Source organism: Magnolia sinica, chromosome 16 (genome assembly GCF_029962835.1).
Source record: "Magnolia sinica isolate HGM2019 chromosome 16, MsV1, whole genome shotgun sequence".
NCBI lineage: Eukaryota > Viridiplantae > Streptophyta > Magnoliopsida > Magnoliales > Magnoliaceae > Magnolia > Magnolia sinica.
In genome coordinates this window covers 59,566,565-59,580,726 of record NC_080588.1, presented here as the reverse complement: position 1 = coordinate 59,580,726, position 14,162 = coordinate 59,566,565, and the positions used below count along the sequence as shown (strand labels likewise).

The 14,162-nt window shown below is 41.2% G+C and overlaps 2 protein-coding genes across 2 annotated transcripts; both read right to left on the bottom strand.

The window, feature by feature from the left end:
- Positions 1-488: 488 nt before the first annotated feature.
- On the bottom strand, positions 489-8,542 carry LOC131229242 (fruit protein pKIWI502-like). Its single transcript, XM_058225142.1, has 5 exons — positions 8,076-8,542; positions 5,139-5,238; positions 4,890-4,985; positions 4,695-4,775; positions 489-598 (listed from the first exon to the last, which is right to left on the bottom strand). Exons 1-2 carry the CDS (start codon positions 8,537-8,539, stop codon positions 5,154-5,156), a joined length of 549 nt encoding a protein of 182 aa, XP_058081125.1. The 5' UTR covers positions 8,540-8,542; the 3' UTR covers positions 489-598; positions 4,695-4,775; positions 4,890-4,985; positions 5,139-5,153.
- A 1,948-nt stretch (positions 8,543-10,490) lies between these two features.
- On the bottom strand, positions 10,491-13,453 carry LOC131228874 (ATP synthase subunit beta, mitochondrial-like). The gene is made up of 3 exons (XM_058224722.1): positions 13,352-13,453; positions 11,856-12,167; positions 10,491-10,806 (listed from the first exon to the last, which is right to left on the bottom strand). Exons 1-3 carry the CDS (start codon positions 13,451-13,453, stop codon positions 10,693-10,695), a joined length of 528 nt encoding a protein of 175 aa, XP_058080705.1. The 3' UTR covers positions 10,491-10,692.
- Between the last annotated feature and the right edge of the window lie 709 nt (positions 13,454-14,162).

Genomic DNA, 14,162 nt, shown 5'->3' with positions numbered 1-14,162 from the left:
CAGCACATAATTAGTTGAGGAAGTCTCTGCATTTCCATTGAAGAATCTGAGGGTTGGTTTACAAATCATGGGGTGGTTTTTCATTCCCATAATTTGTTTAGAATCATTAAATTAATAAATAAATAAATAACTTCTTCACGAAAGAACCTCCTCCCCAACTGATTTGTAGACTTGTTTTTTTGTTAGCTTGTTAGTACACCCCACTGTTAGTTCACACTTCACTGTTAGCCACCCCCACTAGGGATCGATACCAAGACCTCAGTGTTGAAACAAGGTATCTTTCACTCAGTCTACCACTTGAGCTATGGATCAGGGTGTAACTGATTTGTAGAGGCATAGAATGTATTCATAAAGAGCCCCAAAATGAAGGATCTTTTTTATTTCTTATTCTTTTCCGAACAATGATCCCAAGGTAGATGACATTTATCAAAATAAAAAATGCTTTATCTTCCATGCAAGGAAATGAAAGAATTAGATTCCAATTGTTTGTTGAGAATGCTACACAACACATAAACTGCATGCATACCAGCCATAATTAGAAGTTCATCAATATCTTGTCTCTTGAGACTCCATCTGTGGTGAGAACAGATATAACGTCCTGCCAAAGTGCAGATATTACCAACATGAATTCTCAAAATTTGGATTCCCAAAATCATCGGAAGAAGGTAGCACTAAATTTTCCGATGTGTCAAGTACTAAAAGCAGTTGAAATTTATTTCAGTCCTTTTCATTCACACCAGCAGCTCTAAGAGGCAAGTAGTAAAAGTTCTTTTAGTGCCTTAGTCAGCAAAAGTAATAATTCGCACCTAATTGACCAACAAAACCATGCTACTAAAATTTAGAAAAGCCATCACATGGAAGAACTAAAATATAATTTAGTTATCAGAGATTTTATAAAGAACCAAAACATTCAGCAGATCATCATCATCTAAGCCTCACCCAACTAATTGGGGTTGGCTACACAAATCCTGTTCTGCTGTCAGGAATTATGATAATAGTGGCAGAAGATGTCGGCTGCCAACCTGACGCAACCCCCCTCCTTTAGCAAGACTTCTGATCGGCAATGAGAGGGCAAAACTCCCGCCGGCACAGTTAGATTAAAAAAATAAAAAGAACAAATTGAAAACCACGCGGGATTATTGGCTGTGAGAAGGGTTTTACACGCATTATTGGATACACTATCATTTTCCAGATTGTGCATTGATTATTTAAGTCCAATTTGTCTTAACTCTCCATCACAACTCATAGGTTGAACCAAAGTGTTTTATGTTTCCCCTTTGCTGGCAAAAACTAGTTAAATTAGGGAATAAAAGGAAATGTTCTGGGACTAAATGCCAATGTAGCCAAAAGTGAGGTAGCACATAAGGGAACTCCAGACTCCAACCAGTGAAGCAATGAAGCTAATAAAGTAAGAAAATACAAAATAACAAGCAAATAGTTAAACCCAGTAGCATCCCATCAAAATTTGGCAAGAATATATCGGCACTTAACACTCAATTCATACTGCGAAAAAAATGGTGTTCATGCCACTTTATAGAATTAGCTGAATATATGAGATAAGCGATCGGCAGCAATCATTTTCCTCAGGGAACAATTTATATTTATCAAGATTAGAAGTTCATTATCCCCTCCCTCTCAAGCATTGGGTAATCACATGCAGGTAGTGGAGGTATATTTTCGGTTGTGGTGATGCATGTGGTGCACCTCATGAGGCACTAGATCATTGGCTCAAAAGCTATGCATATCGATGCAAGATTAAGGATCAGGATCAGATGTCATTTTTGGGATGGTTGGGGTGAGCAATTTTCATGTCTACAAACGTTGTTCACACAGCAGTTATCGTGTAGATTCAAAGCACTTGTGATTAAAATTACCCAGACTTTCCAATAAATTTTCTACCAAAGTCTCATCTATAAGATATTAAAGGACTCACTTGGATGCTGTTTGGGATCAGTACACGAGAACTTGACTTTGGCAAAGCCATAAACTTGTCAAATGCATGGATTTGCATTGGATTTGGATTTGGCTTGGTCCGAAGTCCACTGTTTGGGAACCAAACTAGAAATTCATGGATTTGGGGAGCATTTAATGCAATGGCAGGCAATTTATTGCAAGGAAATACCATAAGGGGGTGTTTGATTTTTGATTTCCCCTGGTAAATACAGGGAATTACCTGATTATTGCTTACTACACCTGTTTGAAAGTTGACAGGAATTACGTTTCGAAAATTGGTCCATACAAACATTTTTATTGCTGATTTAAATATGTGGGCCCCACCATGATATATATGAGTTATCCACACCATCCATCCTTTTAAAAAATACATTTTAAGGCATGAGCCCAAAACTGAGGAAAATAAAAAGCTCAACTGGACCACACCTGAGGAAATAGGGATCATTAAAACGTCAATGGTTGAAAGTTGTTTTCTCCCTAGGGCCCACAGTGATGTTTATTTGTCATCCAACCCATTAATAAGGTCACACAGTCATGGATAAAGTGGAAACAAAAATATCAGTTTGATCCAAAACTTCCAGGGTCTTTAAGAAGCTTTCAATGGTAGGAGTTCAATTCCCATTGTTTCCAGTAGTGTGGTCCACTTGATGATTGGATCTACATATTTTTTTTGGCTCATGCCCTAAAATGAGTTGGCTAAAGGGATGGACGGTGTGGATAATACAAAAACATCAAGGTGGGCCCCACAATTTAACTTTTTTTCATCGGGTGGGGTGAGAAGTGCTATAAATGAAAGGCGGCGGTCGAATCACCTCGGAAAATCAATCGGAAACACAGGGGAAAATAATTATTACCCATTTACCTGGAATTACCTCTGTAATTCGAAAATCAAACAGGCACTAAAGGGAAGGTTTCATGTGTGAGTTGTAGATGAAAAACAGTGCAACTAGATGCACGTGGGGCTCATCATGGTGTATGTATGACATCCAATTCATCCAACAGGGTTGGCCCATCACGAAACTAGGATGACCCAAAAATCACATTGATCTAATCATCATGTGGGCCACATGATAGAAAAGACTAGACAACCACCCAAAAACCTTGAAATTCACATGGTGGCCACTTGATGGTTGGATTGACACAAGTTTGTGGGCATCCTATTTTCATTATGGGCATATGAATGAGGGATTAAATGGTATCGGTATGGAATTGCATTAGATGGAATTAACACCATTATTGCACAATGATTGCATGTCTAGAAATACCATGGTATTTTGACCGTCCAATCCCCCGTTTGGGATCAAATTCTTCATTTGCAAAAAACACCATACACAAACCGACATTTGGTGGACCATGGAATTGTAATCAATGGACCAGATTTCACAACTGATGCTAGTCACCTATATGCATATCCAACTCAAATGTCACATTGGAATGACGCATATGGATGGACAGCGTGGATAAAACACATGCATCAACATGGGGCCCATATATGTAGTGGATTTCGAAATCCACCAGAAATCCTACAGTATCTACTATTGGGACTGGATGAAATGATACCTCAATTACTCCCATCCTTCCTGTCGTTTCCAAACACTGGATGGAATTTGCATGGGACCAAATGCAATTCCATCCCACCTAATCCCACGTTCCAAAAAGCCCCTTAGTATTTTTGGGTATTCGGACTTGCTTCAAATCCACGGATTTATGGAGGTGTGAATATCGAAAATCCATGGATATGGCAAATCCCCAACACAAACAACTATTTAAGTGAGGGATTTGAGGTGGGGATTTGTAAAATCGATGGATTTCAAATCTCCTCTATTGGTGTTTTGATGAGGATTTGTCAATTCGTGGATTTCCAAAACCACACCCACATAAATCCATGGATTTGGGGCAAATCCAAATCCCCCAACATACTAAAGACTTTGCAAATCCACAAAATGGGAGACTTGCTTAAAAGCAATAAAAGTTATTCCATTGCAATAAATGCTTTGACATCACCATAAATGCTCTCAAATACAAGGATTTATTGCTTGATTTTCGAACAGTGGATTTTGGGATTTGCCAATTCCAAACGCAATGCAAATCTATGAATTTGACAAGTTCATGGATTTATCAAATCCATAGTCTCATTCCATGACCCTAAACAGGGCCTTAGAGTTTTTCGCCAGCCACTAGCTGTTAATGGAACCTTCCACCAACACAACCATATAGTGTATCTCATGATGCCATCTAGCAGAAAGTATAGTCAGCCCAAATTTGAGCACCCCTGGAATGAGACTACATACCTAGGCAACTATACCAAAGCTCAAGTACTTGAACACATTGACAGCATGCTTCCCTAGAGAAAAAAGAACATGCCACTGCAACAGGTATGTAAATTATCAAATTGATCTTTCAATTTCTTAAAACAAGTACACAGCAACTCCATGGTGAGAAAGTTCAAAATGAGTTAGCTATAGGTGAAGGTAGCAATTGAGCTCCTGCGGTAATTATCCATAACAACAAATTGAATCCATCTCAACCAAGCTACACAAAGAAGTTCGCAAGACTTCTCTTCCTAAACCATAACAAATCATGGACCTTGGTAGGTCACTTAACTTTTGAAACTACTAACAAACGACCCTGTTGGTGAACACCTCAAACCAAAAGACATATCGAACAAGTACTGCAACTACTAAGGCAAGCTCTAACTGGAATTACCAACAGAAGCATTTTAATTCAAAAAGGAGACAAACCTCAGTCATTTGTTTGTGCCCACAAAGAACTGCACCAGTGGACAAAGGGTTGGATATTTGTTTGGCTCTAGCAAAAGCAACCTGCAGATATTTACTCAAAGATAATTAGAATGATGTAGAAATTATGATTTGCTTCTTATAAGTAGAGCCCAAATGTTGATATCAACTAATAAATTAAAAGATTAAAAATACTACCTGTACATAGCTACTTTCACCTTTCCATCTATCATCCGGTTGTGATAATATGGGTACGATTCGAACACCAGAAGATTCCCAATCCTTGAACCTATCCTATTGTCAGAGAAAAGTGCAAGAACCTATGTTAGACCTGTAAATAAATAAACATGTGTATATATATATATATATATAGTTTTTCATGGCTTGCAGAAATCTGTAAATATTTGAGGAATAAATTTATAATATGTTGAATTCTATCTTCCGAACCTGATAGGCCATTCTCTAGAGGTTTCTAGCCTCGTAATAAAGCTGTACATCTGATCTCTTATCAGCATTGAAACCTGTCTTGATAAGGGACCGGATTGGACTGCCAACAAGAAATAAATAAAAACCAGATCATGAAAGGATGAAACAGAACAGTTACATTCCATGTGTCGGATTCTAACATGTTACAAAATGAAAAGGTTGGAGACATGCCCACTTATCTATTCAAACACTATAAGCCCACTAGATAAGAAATACATATCAGCCCCTTTACTTTTATGAATGGTGAAATCTTTTATGAATAACTCTACCAGGTAGCAATGCGTCATCTAGTCCCAGCTTGGATAGAGGAGGGTTGATGTAGGGTAAGCAGCTATCATTTAAATTTTGGCAAGAAATCAGAACCCCAACACCTAAAAGTTAGGACAACTCTATGATGATGAGAATGATGTGAAGATGAGAAGGATACATCAAGGAAAAGATTCCCCAATACAAACCACACTTCTCAACAGACCCTCTCTTCTCTAAAGTATCAGCTATCATGTTAGCCTCTTCATGAACTTGGCAAAAAAGCAGCTTTAGTCTGGAGGATATGTTTGTATGTCATGAATCACATGGAAAATGAATGTACCTCCATGGTTGAGAACCCATGAGAGAACCCAGGAAATGACATTACTGCAGTCGATAAGCAGGAAACCTCCAAATGAGCTTTTAGTTCTGCCTCGTTATAATCATCATGTACTCTCGCTAATCCAGATGAAGTTTATGTAATGGTGTTTGGAAATGTTGACAAGACAGTCTAGAACTCTGGATCTTGCCTCTTTTAGTGGTGGACTGATGAGATAAGGGCTCCATCCAAATGCTAAATAGGATATAACAGCAGGACTTTCCAATTCTTATTCAACTTGAAATTTGATGTGGAAAAGGGTGGAAAAATAGAACCCTTCATAATACAGTGCCCGTTTTCACGCCATATGCGGATACATATTGATCAGGAAGAACAAATTGGTAAGGGAGAAAGACTTCAGCAACAGTTTATAGATCGACTTTAATATGGATCCTTGGAACTCTGCAATGAAGATTCCAATGAGGCGTGTGATTACATACTCTCAAAATTCTAAGTTGAAGATAGTTATGTCAGCTACTGAATTAACTATTCAAGAATGACTGAAGAGGTTATTGAATGCCTGCTCATTGCATCAGACACTGTGCTATTAACTAAATTTATACACCATTTTTTCCAAGATAGTTAGTCAAGCAAATATTTTATTTTCTGACTAAAATACCCTTTTTCAACACCCCGGTGTTGTGGGTAGGGCTGAAGATGGCTACTGAGATGTTGGATCTAATTCTCTAGAAATGTGTTGTAGCGGCAAGTGCGTGCAAGCTCTTCATTTAGCCAGCCTTCTGTGACAGTACCATGGCCCAAAAATTAGGCCACTTTGGCTATCAGATGGACCACACATGTATTGAGAGAAATGGATGGCTGCCCAAAGTCCAAATTTACACATGCATTGTACAGATCGTGTCTGGCCACATGACCACATGTGCTGATCTTTCATCTTTGCAGGACAACATCAGGTAATCCCCACTGTATAGGTGACCTGGCACAAAAACCTGGTCAGTTACCTCATTACTCATTAGGTGGGCTAATACTAAAATGGATTGTTTTAAAAAAATTTCCACTGATCCACATTCAGTAAACGCTTTCAGCTATCCAGAAGTGTGGATTGATCTTATTTGAGCCAGGCCATCTACATAGTGTGAATCACCTGACTCACGGTTCAAATGCCATCTCCATTTGTAGCCACACATACAGGTGCATGCACCCTAGAAAGACTCCTTGGTATTGCTCAATTATGCCATGTTATTGTCAGAACATGTGCCATCCAGTACAAGAGCAGGACAATTGATTTCAGGGGGTCCACCATGGTTAGGTCAAGGACCAAAAGTTACACCTTTTGCATCATCATGACCATCCAACTAGTGACCTTCAAATGGACTGCAAACAGAATTAAATAAGAAACAGCCCACGCCCCACTGGCGATCAATGTCACCATCAACTGCGAGCAGATTACTAGCGGATTACCTGCCTCTGAAGGCATAACATTTTTGTGCCTCTAGATTGTGTAACACACATGCGGAACATGCGTATAATGATCTGAACCAAGCGTCCTGTAGGCTCAGCCCTTAATTGGCCCCTATATAAATTTTCCTATGATTGGATTATCCTGACCATCTAATAAATTGACATTTCCTTGCTTAATGGGAGCAGTTTCTGATTTCCATCTTTTAGTGTTCATTTGTACACCACCAATGAAAGGGCCTGTCCAAACACTGATTTTTAAACCATGGCACATTGGAGATAAAATAATGAGGGTTTCAATTCCATTCATCTGTTCCATGTGTTTAGATACACCCCAATCAGGACTAGTTTGATTTGTGTTCAATGGCCCTGTAGAAAATAATTGGTCCGAATCTTGTGTCCTATGTTGTATTGCATTATATAATGCTTGGACAAAGAGTATGTATATCACCATTTGGGTTGTTAGTTAGTACAAGTGAGATAGTGGCCCAGTGATCAAAACCACCAACATTACCGGTCCCACTAAGGTCGGTCATGCACGATACTCCCTGGAATGGAATATTTTCAAACCTTTAAGATCACCAAGATCGTCAAAGAGAACAAATCAATGGTGGACATTCAACCCGCAACGTTAAGGGGAGAGTAATTAGAAGTAAAATATGAACAAATTTTCATCTTGAATAGAATGTTTGCTTGATTTATCAATGTATAGAAAAGTAATTATCTCGAAAAAATTGGTGTGCATCTTTAATTGGAAGAGAAGTAGGGATATCAGTGTAATTACACAACAAATACAGAGGTACATCTGAAATTTTCCATAAACAAAACCCAGATTGGTTTTCAATCTGACATACCTGATTCCGGACCCAGTCGCGAAGATCAGCACTGTCTGGAACAACTCCGGCTGTGATATCGCATCGACGTCAAATCCCTTCCCCATCACCGGACTCAATTCGACCACATCTCCTTTCTGGAGACCGCACAGAAGCTCGGCAGTGGAACCCGCGAAGGTCTTTACCAGGAACTCGAACTCGCCTTTCGAAGCAGCGAGAGAAGGCGGTGAGGCGATGGTGAGGAAGGCAGGCTCGGCAGCATCAGGGACAAGGAGCTGCAGGTACTGCCCGGGCCGCGAGTGGGATGCAGCGAGATCGGGAGAATCCGAGACGTCGATGCTGACGTGGAAGAGAGACTCGGCGGCAGGGGAGATGAGGGTGAGAGGGGCTTGGGTCCAGACAGTGGTGTCTTGGCAGACAGCGGCGGAGATTGAGGAGAAGGTTCGGCGGGTGCGCAGGTTAAGTCGTGGGCTCAGGATAGACATGGAGGAGGCATGAGGGTGGAGAGGGGAGAGCGAGAGGTGAGCCGGTGAGAGTGTGAGAGCCATTCCATTCTGAGTAATGGATCTGGGGAGTGGTGAGTGACTTGTTAGTTAGATAGTGTTGGAGGGAGTGGATTAGGTGTGACCAGGGTAACATGTTAGTTAGATAGTGTTGCCCTGACCGTGGGGACCACCTTGATGAATGTGGTGTATATCCACGCCGTCCATCAGTTTTTCCAGCTCATTTGAGCACATGTTACCTAAAATGAAGCAGATCTAAATCTCAAATGGACCACACAGTAGGGATTTGAATGCCCACCATTAAAAACTTTTTGGGACTACAAAAGTTTTGGATCAAGCTGATGTTTGTGTTTATGGTGACCTTATCAAAACATTATGGTGGGCCTAGGAAGCTTTTAATCATGGGAATTCAATCATCAATGTTTCATGTGGTGGTGTCCATTTGAGATTTGAATTTGCTATGTTTTTCAGACCATACCTTTAAAATTAGCTGGAAAAACTGATGGATGGCGTGGATATACATCGTGTACATCAATGTAGCCCCATTAGTGGTAACAACTGAATCGCTCCAGGGAACTGACAGGAGTTGAAATGAACCTGGCTATGATCGTGGTTGATCTAGCCCGACCCTATTGGTTAAGGAATAATGTGACCAAAGGGTTGAAATGGGCCAATCTCTTGGGGGGGGGGGGCTCCCTTCCATGCAGAGTCGCACAATATAAAATGATTTTAAGTAAGCATGGGAACATTACTGCAAATCTAACCGTGCTTTCAAACTAATTAAATAGGAGCCACCCAAAGTGTCTTTAAATCATCCATTCTTTCTATGCATATGTGGCCCCATTTAATGATTGGACCTGTAAACTGGGTGATTTATAGTTGATCCAGGCCCCACCTTAGGTGATGTTTAGGACCCCAAGCCCCGACACTAGTTAACAAGGTAATCTGATCTCCCATTCACCCTACCATAAAAAGGGCCTGAGCATACCCCCAATAATTTAATATATGATAATAACCTGCCTAATTTACACCACGGAAACAGACAATTACGAATATCCAATCAATGCAAGTTTTAAATCATAGCCTACACATTGGATTCCACGGTGCAGATGATGGGAGAAACCAAAGGTTGAAAGGATAAACATAGCCTATAAGATGAATGATCTAGTTGGCTAAGTGCGTAACAGCATTACAATACAACAGTTTCATCTAGTGCACGTTTTGAAAAGAAAACACCATGGTATGTTTACATCTGGACTTCACACATTTTTATAGCTTGGCTGCTTCATGACAGCGTTTGCTGTTACACAACGGTCACAACAAATGCCAGGCATAAGATACCCATTGGACCATCTGGTTCAGCCAAGCTATCACCATCACCCAACTGCAAATCAAGATAAGAAAATCACTTTTCCTTCCACAACATGTGGTGATGCACGCATCTCATCCGTAAGGTAAGGTCCAACCTCGATGAACCACTTGGCCAGGTTATCAGAGTTTCAATACCCTCACAAGGTAAACATTCGCTTGAAACAACGGTCGGAATCTATCAGATTTCAACACAATAGATCTTGATGATCATAGACCATCCTGAGATGGGCCATTACATGAAAGGATGGATCACAACTTTGAAAAAGATGCAAACCTCCCTGCTAAACCTACTACGTAATAACAAATTTCACAGAAGGTTTCAGCATATCTCAAATGGAAGCTGATAGTAACATGATTGACTAGCTGGGCCGTTCACCTGCAATAGATGTCACCGGGTGGCCCAGCCCCAGCCCTTTCTCTGCATTGTCTAAATTGTCAACAGAAATCAGTTATGCTTAAAAAAACAATTACACCAATAAAACATCCAACCGACTGGTACAAAACAAAAAAGGCACCAGAAGCCAATGCATATGAAAGGGATTCAATGATCCAACACAAGTACTTATGAACATGTCCGCTTCTTTTTTATTCACATAAAAAAGAGGCGCCCCTGAGGGCCAGCCATCGCTCTTTTCCTGAAACTAACACAATCCTGTCAAAACGAAAATGGAAAGCCAAATAGCTGTGACCTCAAAAATGCAAATTTGGATACAGGCTTTGACTTTATCAATCAAATTATTCATTAAAACAGGAAAACCAGCCCATTAGGTCGTAGACTCCTTGGCAATCTTTTCAGCCTTGGTGATGACCTCCTCAATTCCTCCCACCATGTAAAATGACTGTTCGGGAAGATCATCAAATTTCCCATCCAAAACACCCTGTCAACCATGACAAAACCATGTGCATTAAAAGACATGATAAGAAGTGAAGAGCCAAGTGTTAAATTAATAGAATCTGTATGCTGTGTATGAAACAATTTGACCAGGAAAATAATTAGATTCAACACAAGTCCGTGAAAGGCAAGTACTTGTCTGTGGCCAACACACTAACTAATAATTTACTAATAAATTGGGAATGCAAAGCATCCAACACAAAGTGCCAATATAAAAGCTCATTATCTGTCAGGCCTACACTGGCTACTGTCAGGTGTGGTCAAAAAGCAATTGCTACAACAAAAGTGTCACTGAAGCTTAACATTAAAGCTCGTATACTTTAAGCTAGTCATCAAGCACTCTAATATCCGTACATTCAGTCCATTCATCTGGAGGCCCTATTGTGGATGGTGCGGTCACAGAACTAAATAATTGTGGCCAAAATCAGGTTTGGCTACAATCTAAGTGTCACTAAACATAAAAGGTATTGTTGCCACCATCAGAACGCAATGCAGGCGGGACCTACATTGTGTTCAATAGTCACTTAGCTTGCCAACTACAAATCTTCAAAGGCAATTAAGACACCACTTTTAACAAGAAATCCTACCCGAGTAACTCCGAACTTTGAGAGAAAAATGTTCCATGGATATGACTAGTCATGGTGATGATGGAGTATGGACCCGACTTGGAGCTACTTTAACATTTGCAATATTGCTGGTGTGACCCATCATCACAAAATTTAGCAGTGACATTCTTTTCATTGCTATCGAAGAGAGCCACATCAGAACTTTATACTCTTCTTTTTTCTTCCTTTTGTCTTATAGGTAATTGTATACCTCTATAATGCACATACAATGAAATTACAATGCTTCTACAAGTAACATTTTAGAACAATATATACGTTAAATGTAGACAACAGAGAAGGATGAGGATACGCTAATGCTATCTGCCAATCTTCCACTGGTCCAAATTTCTTAATATTCATATTCTAGATAGAAAAAGAAAACTTGAAAATAAATGCCCATTCAACGAGGCAAAATTTCTTTATTCCTTACCTGGAAGCTGGCAACGGATTCCGTCAATTCAACATATTTTCCAGGAGCACCTGTGAACACTTCAGCAACATGGAATGGCTGACTCAGGAACCTTTGAATTTTACGGGCACGAGCCACAGTCAACTTATCATCTTCACTGAGCTCATCCATTCCTAAAATTGCAATAATATCTTGAAGATTCTTGTAGTTCTGGAGAACCTTTTGGACACCACGAGTAATATTGTAGTGCTCTTGTCCTAAAATACGGAGGGAAAGCATACGAGATGTTGAATCAAGAGGATCGACAGCAGGATAGATACCAAGCTCTGAGATCTGGGCACAAGTAGAAAACGACCATCAGTGTCATCATAGCCTTGTCCCAGCTATTTGGGTCAGTTAGAAGACAGCCATAAAATATGAGGGGCCAAACATATAAGAAATCCTTCTGTGAAGCAGCAGCTTAGGATCAGTAGAGAAATAAACAAACCTAGAGTTAGTTGTGTCTGGCTTAGAGTTCCCATTTTGAGCTCTGCTGGACTCTCCCTTTTCGAAATCTGTCGGGGTTCTTGGGCCCTCTAACCCTATGGTGCAGCTCACAATGAAGGAATGGGTGGAGAAGGTCTTCTATCACCCAGCTATCCCCCCGTGCCATCTTATACAAATTTCAAGCCAACCTACAAACGAGGAGATTGGGCCAACCCTCCCCTTACCTCATGTTAGATTTGATCCATCAACCACTCAGGTTGCCCTTAGTTTACCCAATTCTCCAATTCAGGAACTTGCTCCTAACCGGGAATTGTCCCCAATCCCATCCCCTCCATTTGTTCGACAAAATGCCTCAACCACCCCTGTTGCCCGCACTTCACCCCAAATTCCAAGTCTAGTAACTGTACCGATCCAAGATGACATTCCAATCTCACCCCTCCCATCCGTTCAACATAATTGCCGCAACTTCGCCAATTACAGTGGCCGAGGCTATGGCTAACCAAGTGCGTTCTGATGATAGGACCCAAACAACTCCCATCAATCCTGAGAGCCAATCCCAGGTGCCTTATACACTCCCTTCAACTCCCCAGTGCACCCAGTTACAGAGCACTTCGCACCAACTTCGTTGTCCTAATTCCCCCTCACCGAAAAGCCCCCCAAGATCCATTCCCTGTCTTATCTCCCTAGGAATCAGTCCAAAGAATCCATTCGCCCCCTTCAAATAGGCTTCCCGCGCTTGACCAAAACTCTTTCCAAATCTACACAAGGCCCTTGTGCTTGACCAGCAACTCCTTCCAAATCTACTTAAGGCCCTTTTTTATGGTGATAGCCCTCTAAAGACAAGCTATACAACTTTGGGCACTAAGTGTGAGTATGATGGTGTCGTCTGGTATTTGGTGAAAGCCCGTAAGGGTGTGGAGAGCAGGGGAGTCCACCTTGCTGTGGATCTATCTCCTTTTTTCAACAGATTCCCCCACCCTTCTCCCATCCCTCCCCTGCCTTCCACACTCTCACCTCTATCCCATACCCACCTTTTGCCATCCAACCCTACCCTCGTTGAGGATCAGGTCCCCTGCTCTCCTTTCCCTTGGCACCAACCATCTCCTCTCAGAGCAGATGCTCCAACTGGCCATGCCCCCTCTCAAGAGCAACCCCCCTTCCCTCAATCTATAAGGAACTCTGTGGTTTCTACCACGTTATCCCCTATAGCCTACTACAGAAGATCAAGTAGGCTATCTGCTAAGATGGGGCACTATAAAATCAGAGCTTCCACAACACCTATTTCTTTATTGAAAGAAAAATTAATCAAAATCAAACACGGAGGTCCATTGTCCAAGAAAAGCACCCATCGATAGTATGCTCATATGGAATGACCGGGGAGTGGGAATTTTTTTTCCAAAAAGCAGGCTAAGCATAGCCTGGGATTCATATCAACAAAGAAAGATACAGAGATTGTACTTCGGGTTGCCCAAGAGCCACAAAAAAATAAAAACTTTTGGACAACCTATCGTAAAGGAAGCTATACATGATCCATCACCCTAATGGCTCCCAACCTGATGTTATCTAACAGCACCCTGCCCATAATATCATGGGGGAGGTCCCTCATAGCATTAAAACACCAGTTACCTTGGAGCTTGCTGCCTAGCCGAGCCAGGCCATCTGCCGGGCCGTTCACCTCTCTCTTAATATGGGCAAATCGAAAAAGGCCCCTCCCGTTAAGGGTAGAGATGCGGGCTGACCAATGTACCCACTTCCACCCCACCTGCGAGACACGGTTGAGCATTTCCACCACCAGCTTGGAGTCGGATTCAACTATGACCCTCCATAGGCCCATGTTAACAC